The sequence below is a fragment of the Argentina silus genome, assembly GCF_951799395.1.
Source record: "Argentina silus genome assembly, chromosome: 10".
Taxonomy (NCBI): domain Eukaryota; kingdom Metazoa; phylum Chordata; class Actinopteri; order Argentiniformes; family Argentinidae; genus Argentina; species Argentina silus.
The window spans coordinates 15,952,789-15,971,371 of record NC_139664.1 but is presented as its reverse complement, the minus strand read 5'-3'; the positions used below and the strand labels follow the sequence as shown (position 1 = coordinate 15,971,371).

Here is an 18,583-nt window from a genome sequence, read left to right as displayed (position 1 = left end):
CTGTGTGTTGTAGTCATTTTGGTGAATGTCCCTAGTCAGGGAGAACGTTGTATCAAATTTAGCTAGCCCCAGGACAAAACATACTTGGGGGCTGTTCTCGGGAGTTTGGTAATTCTATCAGGACCCTCCTTAATTGATTGCAGTTTGTTAAGGCGGGAGTATGAATTATGTACGTGGTGGTCAGATAACGTCTGCCAGAGAGAAACCGACATCCTAAATCAAACCGGATTCTGTGATTAGCCAAAGATGTATTTCAAATCAAAATGATTTCCATTTGCTCCTGTCAAGAGTAGGAACCAGTATCTCCCAGACAGTCGTATATCAGGCGGGGTGTGAGCTGAGCTGCGGCCCCGGTCTCCAGTCCAAGATAGCAGAGCAGTTAGCTCAGCCTTCAGGGTGGCGAGACACCGGACACCCACCCCATGGTTCACACTGTCCCGCCACACAGAGCTGACCGTCCTGCTGCGCCGCCGTCGCCCACGCACCCATACTGTCTGCCCCCTGGATTAGCCCAAAGCCCCCCCCTCTGTTGATCACATACAGTTGCTGCCTTTGGTTCTATGGCAAAAGGTTGGCTCCGTTCACCAGGATCCATTTCATTTCCTTGGGAGCCGTGCCTCCCAGTGAGAGAGTTTTCCAAACTCAAAACACATTAACTGGAGAAAGACGGAGCCACCTCGAATACCCCCAAAACAACAGCTGCCCTTTAGTGGTACAGTGGGGATGTGTGTGTGCGTGTGCGCGTGTGCGTGTGTGTGTGTGTCTCTCTCTCTCTCTCTCTCTCTCTCTCTCTCTCTATGGCTTTTCCATATGGGACGCCCCCATGGTTCACGGTGGCCACGGTGACCGTTCTCATGTGTCCATCCCCTGGCAGGTTCTCTTGTTCACTCTGGGATCACAAGCTACGCTTCTTCTACTTAGATTTCAACACGTGCAGCAAAGAACGTGTTCCATACAGGAATACAAATGACATTATGTCCAATTAGAGACGTTATGCAGCATTCATCTAGATTAGAATGTAAGGCCTATAAGTGGACCTGCTGACTCACAAAGAAACAACAACATCAACATAGCCCACAACTCGCCTGGACTATAAAATTGGATAAAATGTGTAAAACAACCCCCCCCCGCCCCGCTCCACCACCAATAAAAGTGAAATGAAGTTGTGTTCGCTTTGTAATGCATTACAGTAATAACTGTAGCTGTGTGTTTGAAGTGTGCGTTTTAGAACCAGGTTCTGGCCATGTTTCCCCCCTCCAGCCAGGCTGCCTGCAGTAAAGTAGGATATTGCTGTCATGTCCAGAGATCGCAGCCTGCTACACGTCCCTAAGTCCCCTGCTCTAATGCTACACAGGCAGGCTGAGGCCTCCTGGTTCTCTGGCGCTGGGGAGAGAGAGACGCACATTCACGCTCTTAAGGATGACCACAGAGGAGGCTCTTCTTGCCAGAGGATCTGATTTCAGCCATGTGGCAAAACTATTTAGTGATTGGGAATATTAAATGAAATTCAGGAAGCGTTCCCCCCCCCCCCCCTCTCTCTCTCTCTCTCTCCGTCTGTCTGTTTGTTGGGGTCGTTGTAGCCTCTACGTGTGCAGGCCGTAGAGGATCGGATGATCGCCGGCTGTCCGTTCGACTCACGCGTCCCCGCTCAACGGTTTACCATAACTATGGGGCTGAGTCCGAGGGCAATTTGCTGCCGTTACTCCAGCATTCTCCCCCCAGACCACATGATAATTTGCTGGAATGCCAGAATACGAGCTCCGCTCCCGCTGTGGACAGTACTCTTTTTGAACGGCTATTTCTGTCTTTCTCTCTGCCCGTGGCGTCGGATCAGAAGTGCACCAGGGCGTACTGGGACCGCTCCGTCGCAGCGTCTCCGGGGAGACGCATTTGGTCATCACGGTTGGCGAAGGAGTGAGGATTTTCCCCCCTCTTTAAACCACTCCCAATTAGCGATATTATTAAGATATGTCATCGCTACAGCTGCGTTTTACACAACGATGCGTGCGCTGCTGTGGTCAGCTGTGCAATAAATGACGCATCATGGAAGAACTCGAGTGCGGGCCAGTTAGGCCAGAACCCTGTTGGGATGGACCTCTGATATCCACAGTGAGAGGCCTGTGAGGGAGTTCCCCACTCCTCCTGCCCAGCGCAATTAGAGGAGTCATCAGGAGAATAAAACAGTATCTACTGTTTAAAAGCCTGCTTGCTGTGCATGGGAAGCTCTGGAGTGTGTCTTATGGATAAAAGTAAAAACTTGCCAGGTCGAGGGGAAGTCAGGTCAACTCGCCTGTGAGGTGCTCAAACTTTACATTGAATTGCCTCTTTACCAACATTGTGTTGCTGTACATATAGTTGATGATTATATGGTGTAGTTGAGCAATTTGTTTTATTATTACCCAAGTGGAATAAGTGGAAACAGTCCAATTCCAACGTGTTTAACTTGTGTAATAACACAAACTTTATTACTATGCAATTACCAATGTAATATGTAACATAATATTAACACAATGTAGTAATTACATTACTATTTACTACGCAGGTATACTGTAAAGGCAACTTGTATGTAACTAAGTGTGACCAAGAGCGTGTGTGTTCCATGGTTCCAGTGTTGAATAAGATGTTCCTTCTCGGTGATGTATTGTTTACCAACCTTGGGATGCAGCTCCGCTTTGAGGCTGTTTGCCAACCTTGGGGTGCAGCTCCGCTCTGAGGCTGTTTACCAACCGTGGGGAGGAGCTCCGCTGTGTCTGTTGTCCTCGTTCTGTCAGAACAAGGCCGACGTCCAAAATGAAAGCAAGGCAAAGCCCTTGGTTATTGTAAACAGCAGGACCAAAACAAGTGGTGGAGCTGAGCATGAGTTCCCTTGGTTCCTGCTCTCTGGTTCTCAGGCGCAGTTTAAAGGCCCATTAAAAGAGTTTGTTCTCAGGACATATTACTCATACAGGAAAGAGCGTCCAAGTGTGCTGCTGACCAGAGGAGCACTTTCATGTCAGCGAGTGGTGGAGGGGGTTTATAGAGATTTATGAGTTCAGCGGGCCATCGTAGCCGAGGTCCACCACTCTGCTGTCAGAGGCCGGATGGGAGACGGAGACTTAGCACTGTCCTTGTTTACCAGTGTTTGTCTGGCCCTCACAGCTCACTTTGTGAATGACTGGGGCTCTGCTTTTCATTAGGTTGGACAGTGAATCTCCCCTCTCTACTGCTAACTCTCTCTCTCTCCCTCTCTCTCTCTCTAATCTCTATGGTATTTAGAAAGCTGTGTTTGAAATATCTGCATCTTGAATGTTATGCTTCCAGGGTAGGGTTTGTTTTTGCGCATGTTCACACACAATTGCTCACAGGGTCAATATTAGAATCCCTGTGCCCTTCTGCCAGCTCTGCCAGAGCTTTGAAGAAGTAAACAGAGCATTTTCTCGTCTTAAGCCAGTGGAGAAGCACATGTTTGAGGGTTAGAGTGATACTGATGATGTGTATGTCTGTGTGATCCCTCTGTAGACCCGGTCCAGGCCGCCTCTCTGCTGCTGGAGCTGCAGGACGTGCTGCTGAGGACGGGGCTGAAGGACCGCAGTCGCCTGCTGCTAGGACCCTTCTCCTGTAGCGCTGCCCTGGAGGCCAAATGGTGTCGGCACAGTGGCAGTCCTGGGCCAGAGCCGGGGGCTCCTAAACTACTGCTGGACCTGAAGGGGGGCCTGCTGCAGGTGACGTGTTCCCCATCATCGCATCCTTTCCCTTGCCGTAACTTCAGTCCTCTTTCCTGTCCTCCAATGACCCCAATGAACTGCTATTCCCATCTTCACTCCTTCATCCCCTCAACCATTGGCCTTCTAAACACAGAGAAGGGGAGGAGATAGAGTAGCTTGTCTTGTCATAGATTAGTTCCATGACAAGGATGATGATGATGATGTTGTTCATGTTGATACAATGTCGTCATGGTGATGATGTTGATGTTGACAGAGATGTGTGCGACTAGCGTTGATCAGTTTCTGGGTAACCAATTTGCATACAGTATATTGATTATTTCTGTAATGTTATTCGGATCAGTGTTGGTCCCCGCTGTGGGATAAATAGTCAAACTTGAACCCTAATTCATCTTTACCAGGAATTCAACCCTCTTGGGTTATCTGCTCTTAGTTATTGTATGTAAAAAGGTGCCAGCTGTATGAGGAGGTGGAATATTACATAACGCACACAGAAAAGTCCCTTTTGGTATGACTGTGTGTGTGCGTTACTAGTATTCCACATTACTTCAGGGAAAAACCTCTTGATGGTTTCCATAATGCTTTTATTGCGTGCCATTAACAGAAAGATCAGTCGCAACTCAACACTTAATACATAATCATACATTTCCTTTTGCAAATATGGGCGTTTGTGGGGTTTTAATCAAGTCCTGTACAAAAACCACTTGAATTCCTTCCGATTGGTCTCGAAACCTGAAAAATCCCCATATTTTCCTGTTTTTAGATTTAGTCACAATCCACCAGCGCAGCTCCATGTGTGAAGTGTTTTTTGACTCAGAGATTCCTGTTCTTCCAGCCAAACCCTAGACTGGGTTTCATGGGAAAGGGGAATACCGCTGGTTAAGCCGGCAGGCTCCAGCTGATGACGAGGGTGACCCTGCCTCTCTTCACAGGTCTTCTGGGGACAGGAGCATCTGAACTGTCTGAGGCTGGTACAGGAGCATCTCCAGGCCTACCTCCAGAGGGGTGAACCAGCAGAGACTGGGCCTGAGGACACACCCTGTGACACCCAGCAGCCTCCATCCCCAGGGCCCGCCTCCCCTAGGACAGAACACAGCTCAGACGACCTCCGCACTGGACTCTTCCAGTATATCCAGGACTCAGGTAATCAATCAAACACCGCAATCAATATGGTAACGTTTCAAAAACACAACAAATACAGCAAACCCACAGAATAGGGAGTCATGTGGTTTAGAAAACCACATATGAAGCGAGCCATGTCAGCTAATTAGTCCAGAGTGTGATTGATACAGAATTCAAGAGAATAAAGAACTGGTCAGTTATAATAACAAACACCATGGGGTCCTGTGGTCTCAGTGAGAGACACAGACATGCCTGCCTGGTTCCACTCTGAGTGAAGCAGTGTTTGTTATCCACCTCCCTGGGTGCAGGACCGTCCTTTGTACGCACGCATGAGGGGAGATCAAACCTTTCCCAAGCCTTGTAAGCTATCTCCCCCTGTCAGCTGTGGTCAAGCTCTCCACCGGCTTTGTTTGTTGCATTGTTCCACTGGGCTTTGACGCATTTAATACGGCTGTTCCTTTAAAGAAGGAGGCTTTCCAGTAGTAAATGAGAAGGGGATCTGTTTGCAACATGTTGTGAACAGGGGCACAGGCTCTGGAGAGTTAGTAGAGCACAGTGAGTGGTGCCCTGGGAGGCAAGGTGGGGAACAGCTGGGACTCTCTGGAGAAGCTGGTTCAAATGGACACGAATGAAAACAAAAGCATGAAAGCAGCTCTCCTCATCCACGACACAGCAAACAAAAGCTGTGCGACTGTGAAAACAATATATTGTTCACCTTCAAGTGGGCTGCAGATCGCTTCACATGAAAGACAAATAAGCTACAGTCAAATAGAACGGCCTAGAACGCATTTTCTGGAACGAGAAACTCTGTGTTTGCTCCCTGGGGGGACAAGCAAAGCAGCAATTCTGCGCTTGAGTTTTTCTCAAATAAACATGAACGATTTTCCAAAGGACTTAAATCCCAAACAGCAGCCATGACTAAAATCAGCACAACTGCTCAAAGAATACAGCCACCCTTTTCTGCAGTACCTCACCTCCAGTCAATAGGCCTACTGTAAGTGCTAGTCTGATACTAACTTCTTCTCCATTGTCTCTGTCTGCAGCCTCTCAGAAGCTTCCGGGTTCCTACGAAGTGGTGTTCTACAACGAGACAGATGAAAGCCCGGGGGTGATGCTGTGGAGGTACCCAGAACCCCGGGTACTCACCTTCGTCAGGATCACCCCCGTCCCCTTCAACACCACAGAGGACCCGGACATCAGCACCGCTGACCTGGGTGACGTGCTACAGGTTGGTAGACACACTGCTGGGGGGGGGGATTAGTTCTAGGGAGGAAGAAAAGATGAAGTAGTCGTACGGTTGGGCCTGCTGCCATTACGATGTCCCTCTGCGCCTTCTGAAATAAGCATGCTGTTGCTTTATACACGTTGTTGAATGACAGAGACCCTTCGACATACCACCTGTTTTTTAAAACACGTAATACACAGCATCACCGACAGCTGTCGAAATCATTTCTTGCTTGTAGTGTGAATACCCAGGTTTCTGTGCCCTAGATGAGGTTATATTTTGGCAACCATTGTTGTATGCTGCAGGGTCTGTCGGGGCCTTAGCGGGAGAGGAGAAGGTGGGGGGGGGGATCTTTCTCCAGCAGCAGAAGCACACCGCCTGCCTGTGCACTACTGGATTCCTTCAATCGTTTCATCTAGATCATTTTCCTGCCTGTCGATGTGTCCAAGCAGAGACACTGAAAGGTTACAAGGTGTTGCAGATGTTTGGCCCCACTCCGGAGCTCTGCAGCTGTGAAGTCCATAAACGAGCTCGCAGCCCACAAGATGATTGGCTCTCTAATGCACATGTTACAGTAGTGGTGGGGTGGAGGGAGGGGAGAGAGGGGGGGGTGCTAGGTGATGCTCACTGGAGCCTTTGTAAGAGGATACCTGTGAAATGTATTTCTCCCAGGGAGGACTTCTCCCCTCTTGATGAAACGGCAAGTTGATGAAACTCTGCGTTTGGCCTGACAGGAGACACAGGGAGCTGTTTGGCCCTCTCCCTGCTCATCCCAGTCCTCCCTCCCACCCGCCCTGTCCGCCCCGCCACGGGACAGTGGCGTATCCTCTGTCAGTCAGGAGATGGACGAGGTCGGGGGGCAGGGGGCGGGGCAGGGGGGATGAGACTGGAAGGGCCCGTGATGAACATGTGGTTTCCACATCTTCTTCACTCTGTCTGGCATGGCGATGTCTCTCCTGACAAGTCTTTTAAAAGAAATCAGGTGTCAGGCTTCCATCGGGAAGGTGCTGAAAGGGGGCGGCTCCCGCACCATCCATTACTGAGCCCCCCTGCATGTGGGCCTGGGATGGTCTGTGGCGCTGGGGCTGGGCTAAAGCAACTGGCATGTTCAGTATTGTTTTAATATCCATGAAAAACACATTTGGCAAATATACTGGATATTAAGCCTGCTTTAGTAGAATGTAGATTAAAAAAAATTGCAACGAAGTGGAATACAATATCATGTCTCAGTGCTTTTTGAAAGAAGTGATTGTGGAGTAATTATGAGACATTGGAACCGTTTTACAGATCTGACACACAGCCCTGCTTGCCTCATATTTTCATACAATTGCTCACGCATCAGTAAGCCAGTCATGAAGGGGGGAGGGGGGGGTTATTTGAATATATCCCTTTGTCATTAGCCAGCTCATTGTGATCCCAGATATAATTGATTTCAGTCCCTGGCGCTCAACGATTTTATTTGCTTTTCTTTATATGAAACTTCAAAAGGACTCAATTAATTCATTTTTTATTTGGTTTCTCAGAGGCCGAAAAAGTCCAGTTACAGTGAACGGAAATGCAGTAATAAAAGTCCAAAAACAGTAATGGCTCAGTGTGCTCCAAAGGAATTTCATTTACTTCTCATGAAGAAGGGGGAGAAGAGGGGGGGTGGGGGAGGAGAAGGCGCTCGTAATTTCTCAGGGCTCTAAAATTACCATGTGGCCACATGAAGAGAGAGGGAGGGGGGGACAGTGATGATGGCAGCAGGCAAACCCTCTCAATATGTATTCTCTGGCCAGGGCCCCTGTCCTACCTGGGGAGAGAGAGGTGCAGGTGAACAGAGCACAGCTGGGCTCCTGCCCCCCCCGCCCCTTACCCGCCCCGTCCCACAGCTCAGAATAGATGGAGAGAGATTTCCTGAGCTGAGCCAGGCCGTTCGCTCAGCCCCGCTGTCCCCAGAGCAGATCATATTAACATTTTATAAAATCAAGATTTCCTGCATTTAAATAGTTGTGGTTTCACGACTGGTTCCAGTATCTCAAAGGGGAATTTAAACCGCTTCCATTAGTCAAAGCCGAGTTGTTGCCGTGCTGTTTTGGAATACAGTAGGAGGTTCGAAGGGAGGGTGGGGGGAGTAGGGGTGGTTGGAGGGGTGAACAGGGAGGAGAGCACCTTGGTTTTTCATCCAGAGGTTCCCACCTGCAGGGGGGAGGAAGGGGGAGGAAGGGGAAAGAGGGGGTGACTCATTCTCACCTTCTCACCACCGTGTGGTCCTCTGAATCATAAGCAGGTGTCCTCACTGCTCTTTTTCCATCTCCCGCTTTCTTTCTTTCTTTTTCTCTCCTTCTCGCTCTCTGTGGGGTTCTCCGAGCCTGAGAACCAGGGAGTAAACATGGGACTGATGATTCACTACAGCTCAGGAAAAAGGACATATTGGAGTTGGAGTTGAGCTTCAGACTTTTGGTATTAGGCTCATGAAACACTTTCCCCCCCCTCCTCCCTCAATCACACCCCTTAAATCCCAGAGTTCCCCTCTATGGGAGTCCTCAACCAACCCCCCCCGCTGGTTTTGTGTGACGCCCACTCTCCCAGCGCAGCATGGCACTGCCATGGGTAACATGGCCTGACATGAACCACCATCCTTTGGAGGCAGTCATTCCCCTGCAGCTGGTGTTGCTGTCATTGTTATGAGTAACAGGGGTCCGTGATTGATAATGACATGAAATGATAAAAAAAAAATTATACCCCCTAATTCTCATTCTCATTAGCAGAAATATGCGACCTTTTCGGGGACTTAAATCGAAAAGCGAGTCAGCGGTTATTACTTCAGAGAAGGAGAGAGAATTGGACAGCCAAAATATATATTATTTTAGTGGGACAGCATTCAAGCAGGTCTGCATTAGTCACAGTTAATGCGCTGTAAAAATACGACTGTCCATGTGGTTAATTTAAACTTGAGGAACTTAACACCTCATTCACCAAAACTTCACGTCTTAAAAAGTTTTGCATTACAAAGTCAAAACAAAAGGCACTAAAAAGATCTCAGCCCATGGCTTATTCCTGATTTTCCATACTTATTAACAGAAATGTAGATTGGACCATCTGAGACGTCATACGGTATAAGAGTCATTTTAAGAAAATGTTCATTACATCTCCTAGGTAAACATTTGCTCAGGCCCATGTCAATTCAATTTGTCTCCTTGGTGATAGGAGGTAGCAGTGGAATATTCAGACATTCGCATCAAAGAAATAACAAAAGCCAATGTGGAGAAAGCTGTGAATGTAGCTGGTTAGAGCTGGCCTGTGTGTGAGCTAGGGGGATCTTTAGTTGCAGGGCCACGTCTGTAGTGATGGATTAGTGACAGAGAGGGAAATCAGATATATAAATACTCTGCATTGCCAGAGCCTCACTCTCTCTCTCTCACACACACACACTAAAACCAGGATGTGGAAACACACATGGCCATATCCACGGCATGTGAACTATTCAGGGTTACATGTTGTTTAGAAGATAAGGTACACACAATCAGGCAGGGCAGCTGACACTGTCCAGACAACAACACAGGCAGGTGCTTTCCCCCGGCAACACAGCCAGTGCTGCAGCCTTGCCGCAGCCCTCAAACAACATGGCTGGGTGGAGCTGGTTTTCTTCTCTTCTGACTTCCCACCACCATCACCACCACCAAGGCCTCTGCTGGAGCGAAGGGGAAAAGTCAAACAGAAATGACGTCAACGTAACGATGCAAATGTACAGTTCTGTTCCGTGTGTTACATATTTATCACCCCCCCCCCTGTATGCCGTCATGTATACAAGATACCTTGAGAATTGAGCCGGCCGTGTTGTAATGTAATTCTGTGAACTCTCTGTGGAAATCCAGTGGCTTTACTCTCCGGTCGGGTGCAAAACCCTGTCAGGTACAATTATGAGAGGTTCCAGGAAAACCTGTGTGGCATTCACATTACATAAGCTCCGTTACCTCATCCATAGCCCTTCACACACACACACACAGACACACACACACACACACACACACACACACAGCTCTAGCCCTGTTGACAGTTACATGAGCTTGGCCTCTGTCCAGCCCTACCAGTACAAGGTAGGATTGTCCTGCTGCCTTCAGGTGTGCTGAGAGCTCCCCGTCACTCCTAATCAGTCACTTGGGTCTACCGCAGGTGGCATGGTAACGTGATATAGCGTAGTCCACACGTGAGAAACGAGACACATTCGTGCTAATCGCTTCCTCTGGTATTAAAGTTATGCTTCAGTCATGGAGTCGTATGGAGATGAGTTGCCGGAGGCCTGAATATGTTGTTTTTCATGGCCTACAGTAGCGTTGTGCTCTCAGGGATGTGAACGAATGTGTTAACAAAACCTCCAGTGGCGTTAAACCGCACTGTTAACTGCCAGACAGTGTGATTTTTGTTTCATCCGTCTTCCTGATGAAGCCCTAATATTACTGTAGATATCACTATTACATTCTAATTACGGCACACATTCCTTTTGGTATGGGAGGGCCTTCCCTGTGGCCCGGGCGCTCCCAGCAGAAGTGTACTCTAGTAGCTGATGAGTAGCCGAGCAGCTGGAGATGCTGTCTGTCGGTAAGACGGAGGAGGGGAGTTCTCAGCAGAGGAGGATGATCATCAGTCACTCTCCCGCAGGGGCAAGTCGTAACGGCCAGGTGGAAACCACATCAGGCTCTTTCTCCAGATCTCAGTGGGAGTCTCGGCAGGCCACGGGCAATTAGGCCTGATTATTTTGCTCCTTTTTAATGGATGTCGTGAAATATTACTAATGTGTTGGCCCGGGTCTGCAGGTGCCGTGTAGCCTGGAGTACTGGGACGAGCTCCAGCACGCCTTCGTCCCCTACCGGGAATTCAGCCTATCAGAGAGCAGTGCCTGTGAGCTGCAGCTGCCCAGCGTCACGCTGACCAATGAGCAGAAGGAGCTGGTGGCCTCTGACCTTTGGAGGATCGTCCTGAACAACAACTCGGACGGAGGGGATGAACAGAGGTAAGAGGTTATCGCTATCCTCACTCACTCATACCCCTACTGTGTGTGTGTGTGTGTGTGTGTGTGTGTGTGTGTGTGTGTGTGTGTGTGTCTGTGTGTGTGCCTGTGCGCCTATGTGCCTGCCTGTGCCTATGTGTGTGTGCCTGTGTGTGTGTGCCTGCCTGTGCCTGCCTGTGTGTGCCTGTGTGCCTGCCTGTGTGTGCCTGTGTGCCTGTATGTGTGTGCCTGCCTGTGTGTGCCTGTGTGCCTGTGTGCCTGTATGTGTGTGCCTGTGTGCCTGTATGTGTGTGTCTGCCTGTGTGTGCCTGTGTGCCTGTGTGCCTGTATGTGTGTGCCTGTGTGCCTGTATGTGTGTGCCTGCCTGTGTGTGCCTGTGTGTGTGTTTGTCGTCCGGTGAGGCAGAGCAGAGCCCGGGCTACGCTGAAGCACAAAAGCTTGCACTGTGTCGCTCCACATCTGGAGCGCAGGAGCAGGGAGCGGGCTTGGAAGCAGTTCAGATCAACCTAATGAGATTTCCCAGCACACCAAGTGCCTGTCAGGGCCGATCCGGATTCCTTCCTGCTTACCTTGAGTGTATCTAATCGGGGGGGAAGCTCACGGGAAGCGGGAGAGTAAGCCCTTTGGTGTGGCTCATACCTTCCTGGGCAGGGCCGACCTACTAAGCTACACCTCTACAGAGAGCTCTCTCTGACTAACTCTCTCTCTCTCTCTCTCTCTCTCTCTACCTCTCTCTCTCTACCTCTCTCTCTCTCACACACACACACACACACACACACACACACACACACACACACACACACACACTCTCTCTCTACCTCTCACTCTCTCTCTCTCATGCTCTCTCTCTCTCTCTCTCTCTCTCTCACACACACACACACACACACACACACACTCTCTCACACACACACTCACTCACTCTCTCTCTCTCTCTCTCTCTCTCTCTCTCTCTCTCTCTCTCTCTCTCTATTTCTCTCTCACTGGGTTTTGGGGGCTTTTTAGTGTAACTGAACTGCCAAGCCCACATTCTGTGTGGGTTTAAGAGCTCCAGAGGAACAGAATGGGAGGAATAAGAAAACATGTAAAAGAAGAACAAAAAAAAATCCCGATCCAGTGAAAAGCAAAATATACATCTGCATTTCATTATAATCATACTGCAAACAGTACATTTCCTTTATGTTGAAATTATTTGTCCTTTTTGATCAAAATTGATTCCCTTCCTTTACTCCCCGTTTCATCTGCCTTACTTCAGTTTCTCCAGAAAAAATAACTTTCCTCTGCCAACTGGAAGTAATGAAAATTGTCAACATATGATGCTTATCTTTTTAAGGAGCGCAGCACCAGCTTTTTTTTTTCTTTTTTCCCTGAACGTTTCCTGGTGAATTTTTATGGTGGATAATAGTAGCAACAAATTACAGAGCAAACGGTCATTCAGTTCAATTACAATACATTCACATACATTTACCATGACAAGCAATTAATGTCCTTCGAGAAGGTCTCCAGGCAACCACCTCAGCAACAGTGTACCTTATCTCCGGTCCGGACATCCTGTGTTGAAGGCTGTACTGTACATGCTCTCTCCCTTTTCATTTCATTTAATTGTTTCAGCTTTTTTTTATCAGCAGTAGATGCTTATCTGTAGGTTTCACAGTTAGAGACATAATTTAACACACGTTTTCCTTCCGCAGAAAATGTCAAGTTTGCTTGTAATATCTAAAGGTACACTAAAGGTTGTGATTTTGTTGTTCCACGGTTCTTCTGATACATCTCGTCATCATGATGCTGAGGTGGACCTCTGCATAACTCTTAGTTTTGATCACTGTGTTTGATCTCATGTCTCGCCAGCAGCTCGGACAGTGAGTCAGGCTCCCAGCAACCTTGTGACCAGCTGGACCAGCTGGTGTCGCCCACCGCCCTGGCGGCCTGTACCCGCGTGGACTCCTGCTTCGCCCCCTGGTTCGTGCCCTCCGTGGGGGTGTCTCTGCAGCTGGCGCAGATGGAGCTGCACCTCTGCCACCACCTGGAGCAACTGGGAACAGGTACTGTACTGTCCTGCCCCACAGACTCTCAGTCAGTGTGTCTAAACTGGTATCACGGGGCACAGGGTCCTTATACTGCACTGATGGGCCTCTGTTGATGAGAAAACCCACTCAAAAGTTTCACAGCAAACTACAAGAAGAGGAAATAAACGAATCAAGATGTTCTGTAGCGATCTAAATCATGGTTTTATGACAACGCATTCGCCAGTAGGTCATTTTTAAAGAGCGTTGCAGAACAACTGTTTTCCCCAAGGGATTCTCACACCCACACACACACACCTCCTTGTGTTCCTCTGTACCCGCTCCAGTCCCCACCCAGCGTCTGCGGCCCTTCCTGCCGGACAGGAAGCAGCCCCAGGAGCAGGAGTACATGGTGGTGGCGGCGCGGGAGCCGCGGGTGTACCTGCGCCAGTGGAGCAGCGGCGCCAGGCTTTGCCTGGAGTTCCAGTTCTTCACCGAGCTGGACTGCAGGCTGCTGGAGTACCGCAACCTGACGCAGCTGTGCCTGGTGCAGCCCTTCATCCTGCAAGGCCAGGCCGCAGCCACGCGCTGCCCGCAGCACACGCTGCTGGACGGCAACGTGTTTGTGGACCCCGTCTTCATCAACATCAGCCAGTACACGATCCACACGCTGGATGCTGCACTACAGAGCTGGCAGCAGGTGAGACACCCCAACACTCTCTCTGTATGTCACATCACCCACAAGCACAAACCACATGGGCCACAGACACGTTAACATTAGGGTACAGTAGGTAGGGGTTTAATAGGTACAGGCCGACATTTCAGCAGGGTACGTCTAAGCCTCTGATTGGCTGTGATATCGTGGATTTGTATGTGTGTGTGTGTGTGTGCGTGTGTGTGTGTACAGTATAGGGTGTGATGTGGCTGATATAGGGTTAAAGATCTATAGGAGTGAATATGTAATGGGGCTGGATGTAGGTTCAGGTTTTGGTTGAGTGAAGTTTTTAAGTACGAGCTCCAGTGTCCAGTTCCATGTTCTCTCTCTCTCACTCCACACTGAGCTTTCACCGAGGCTGCTCCATTTCCATCGCACCCATTAAAACCTGCCGTCCCTGAGAGCTCGTTTATAGATGTGCAAAAAGAAAATCGCGTCCCTGGGTTGGATCAGTTAAGCAAATATCCAGCGACCTGGAGAGGTTCTCAGCACCTCGCTGGTCCTCATCAGCGCTCGCTAGCTGCTGTTGGTAGCCAGGATGGGTGTGTGTGAACTGCAGCCCGTGAAAACATGGTAAAAACTGAGTGGTGACACCTGCCAAGACCTCATCTGGCCCGGCCCGGCCCGGCCCTCCTTCCCTGCACGCCTCGCGGCTCGGCTGTGACTGCGCTGCTGACTCATGTACAAGACCACAGAGACTTTAGGTACTCGTATGGCTTCAACCTCGCCTTGCTTCAACCTCGCCTTGCTTCTCATAGTAGAGAGTAAAATAATACTTATTTTTTCCTGGAAAGGCAGCAGTGTTTTTTACCTGTAGAAAAATGACATCATTTGACCTGAGCTTTTGGTTTTATTTTGGGGGATTTTCAAATGTTACTATTTTATTGTTATTTCATAGCGAGAGACAGTTGGCTTTTTTCATTTACATTCATTTGCATCATTGACTCTGACTCAGCATGGCAACTCCTGGCGTATGATAAGCCAGTCTGACCCCTCATTATGGAATATATCAAGTGAATGTTCCCTATTTCAGCTAGTTAATTCCCTCATAAATAAACCCAGGGCTTTGGTGTTCAATTGAAAGGTCACATTCCAGTTCTACCAGAGTGTTTTGGACATGTCTGTATCCATGACAGGTTTTCCCAGCATGCAGTAGGCAAGGGCCTCTTCGGTGACTGGTTGGGAACCGTGAGGGCGTTGGTTGTCAAGTCGATGATTAGGAGATTTGTGTGACTTTCTGTTTTGTAGATGGCCTCAGCTGTCATTGATCAGTCCCCATTAGACACACTGCCAGCAGATCTGTGTGTGTGTGTGTGTGTGTGTGTGTGTGCATGCGTGCGCAGATCAGTTTGGGGGCACACTCAGACGGAGAGCATCTGATGTTTGTCAGGCAGGGCTCATTCATTCATCATGCTCTTGATTTATGACCCTGTTGAATTGTCTTGATTTGGAGAAAAACAGCAGCCTTCGAACCACCATAGAACCATAACTACCTCCAGCACCACTCTGGAAGAGGCCTAATTATGAGTTCAATGAGCAGCATGTGCTCATGATAGCGTTTGAGTGAGGCAGAGAGAGGGTTCAAATACAAATCTGATACATTATGAAATACTGTTTTAAACATTTGGCCCACTTCAGAGGAAGCTGTGAAACATACCTTCCAATGGAACATTCCTGTGTTTTGTTTCCTTTGATTTCACAGAAAATAAACCTTGTATGTGTGCGTGCAATTAAACACAGCCGTGTGTGGAGAGAGAGAGAGAGAGAGCGGAGGCCGCATCTGATAGGTACATCTTGGAAATGTGATCGTGATTGTAAAAGGGATTGGGAAATGTTAACATGCACCACAGAAGGATATGCTTGTGTAATTGTTGCAGTAATTTTCATGTTTCCTGGTGTCAAGGCTGGCTACCACCCTGTTGTGATGTGGTACGGGGGCCAGCGCTGAGTCGTGGCTCCGTAATAGAGAGAACGGAGGAATCTTGCATCACCACACAATCAGAGCGCCCAGCCCTGTTTACCCACTGTTACCCAGAGCAGGGGTGCTGAAAGAGCCCCCAGTACCCCCTCCTCCTCCCCTCCCGTCCCAGGGAAGTGGCTTTAGGGGGAAGCCACACGAAAGCACAGTAGTATTTACACACTCTACTTTCTCACAGAACACTCAGTACTCACTTTATGTACCAAGAGGAGATGACAGGAGGGTTCTTTTTTCTTTTTTCTTTTTTTTTTTAACTGTTTGAATGATTCGCCCCTTTTTAGCCCCCGGAAAAGATAGTTATAGAGAGCTCAGGTTCCTGGTTGTAACAGATGTGATGTCTGATGTATGAGGAAACAAGTTTTTTTTTTTTCATAGGTGTTCCTTGATCAGATTATCGTTCATTTTATAATGTCGACTTTACTGCATCCTCTGTCGCCTTAACTCCTGCTTGGCACATATCCAGTTCCACCATTTGATTTGTATTTCCCTCAAGTGGGAATTTCTGTCTCTCTCCTTGTATGGTAATTTGCTGCCTATAGACATTATACCTTGTTACTGTACGTTATGGGCCTCTTTGTCATACAGATCTAGGGTAGACGTACATACACAGTAATATAATCTGGGCTAGGATTATAGAAATGGATACTGTGATTCCTCATGGGACTGATGCCGAATGAGAAACTGTCACTTTTGCCTTTTAACAAGCAGGTACTGTTGACTATCAAAATATCTCGGTGTTAATGTTTGCCCACATAAAAAGCATTGATAGACAGAGAAAGAGTATGATTATTGGTCAAAGCTGTTCTGATGCCTGTATCATGTTGCCTAATGAATTGGGTTTGAAAGTTGATACCATCAAAGAGGGGCTTACACTGGCATCTTAAAGATGGCAGGAAGTTTATAAAGCTGGGTGTCTCGTTGAATGTGGCCTGAGATAGCATTGCACTATAAAATGGAAATGGATTTGAACTCTAGTCACAGCTGTCCCCGTTTGGACTGAATGACGCTCTGTCCAGCGGTTTTTACTGGTGTAAACTTTCCCATCCGTTTTCAGTTGCAACAACCGAGGACCCGGACCAAACATGCTTGGCAGTTTATCTCCGATCTTTATTGCAAAGGCTCTTTTCACCATCACCCTCCTTTTGCCTATTTAAATGTGAAGTGGGGGTCTGTTTTGTTGGGATTTGAGTAGTTATTGAGAAGCTCTCTTGGAGGAGTATTGCACCAAGAGAACGGGTGTGGTACTCTAGATACACCCAGGACCTGAGAAGGCTTGGAAAGTGCTCAAGTGATTCACTTGACTCAGTTGCTGTTTTGAAATTGCGTGTACACTTCATGAACTTTTGTATTGCGAGACGTACTCTCTCCGACAAACCAATGTTTTCAAATAGCAGGCGAGTGAGGTATCCTCGCTTGCATGCGAGGTGACGTACGGGTCCGACAGCAGAAGTTGTCTGTTAGACTTGCATGACTTGCGTTTTCTGAGGGCCTCTCGGTGACCTCTGTCAGTAGGTGGGCCCTGACTTTCTACCATATTGTTTTCTCCCCAAAAAACCACAGCTCGCCTTTTACATCCATGACTCTTACTGCAAGTATGCCGAACTTCACGACAAGCTTTTCCAAGTACTGGATAGAAAACAATAGCACTGTTAGTCAGTATCTGAATTTATCAGACAGGGAAACATTGGTTGGTATATTGATTTGAATGTAATCGGACCTGATGTGAGGGAGACTTGGGTCTGACTGAGGGAGAGTTTTTGCGAGCAAGCCTCCAGGAGTTTTGTTGGAGCAGTGGGTTAGATCCTGGCCTGCTAGCCCAGTTCCAGTTCCTCCAACATGGACCGCTGTCAGACTGTGACATGATTAACATCTCTGCGGAGGTTCTGTTCCTCCCAGCTATGATGTCACTCACTCTCCCAGAGGCTGAGGATGTGATGGCTGCCCACAGCATCCCGGGTTAATAGATACAGTACGCACACACACACACACACACACACACACGTGCGCATACAAACAGACGCACTCACACACACACACACACAGACACGCACACACAAATGTGCCCATATATACACACACACACACTGTACATACACAGAGTTCGAAGTGTTTTCGCTCCCTTATTGTGTCTTTTTGCCCTCTCCTAGAACCGTGATCCAGATGCAGAGGAGCTGGTGTACAGCCACTACATGATCTGCAATGACACCCACGAGACGCTGCGCTTCGGCCAGGTGGACACGGATGAAAACGTCCTCCTGGCCAGCCTTCACAGCCACCAGTACAGCTGGCGCTCCCACAAGTCCCCCCAGGTATTACAACAGCCCAAAGGTTGGGAAACTGATGGCCCAGGCCTATATGGTTCTAATTAGAGTAGCTGGACAACCTAGTACACCCCCCCCTACCCCCATCACTTGCTAGCCAGCCACTGTCTCTCTGCCTCCGTCAGGGAGCTCTGACACGGCCCTGACAGCATTGTTAAAGAAGATTGATTATATTTAACCCTTCGCGGTTTGAGGTTGAGTGGAGGGGTGGGCTGGTGATCTGCGATCGGTTTGCGAGCACATGTTCCCCCGGACCCCCTGTTTCGACGAGAGCAGCAGTGTGAGAAAGTCCTGCCTGAGAAAAGACATGGCCATAATTGCTTACAGTAAGTCAGTAAGTCAAGTCGTATTAATCATCGATCAAACTTAATCTGTGCTTACCTCACTCCCAAGGAGACCGGCCTGTACTCATGCATATCAGAGAGGTGAATACAAGCTCTTACGTTACCAGTGAGTAAGAACCTCCGGCATTTTTGGGATGTTTTGAAGGGAAATAATCCAAATGCCATCATGTTTGAGATATGCAATTCT

General features: G+C 48.5%; 1 protein-coding gene across 2 annotated transcripts in view; it reads left to right on the top strand.

Moving 5' to 3' along the window:
- The window catches only part of vps13b (vacuolar protein sorting 13 homolog B), a 244,524-nt gene that overhangs the window by 194,779 nt on the left and 31,162 nt on the right, over nt 1-18,583 (top strand). Inside the window, exons 38-44 of one of the 2 annotated variants that reach the window (XM_083678431.1) lie at nt 3,499-3,701; nt 4,634-4,844; nt 5,867-6,051; nt 10,845-11,041; nt 12,887-13,077; nt 13,386-13,738; nt 17,879-18,040. In XM_083678431.1, the coding sequence (XP_083534557.1) occupies nt 3,499-3,701; nt 4,634-4,844; nt 5,867-6,051; nt 10,845-11,041; nt 12,887-13,077; nt 13,386-13,738; nt 17,879-18,040 (1,502 nt within the window). Of the gene's footprint in view, nt 1-3,498; nt 3,702-4,633; nt 4,845-5,866; nt 6,052-10,844; nt 11,042-12,883; nt 13,078-13,385; nt 13,739-17,878; nt 18,041-18,583 lie in introns of both variants that reach the window. The other variant, XM_083678430.1, reaches the window with a different exon arrangement.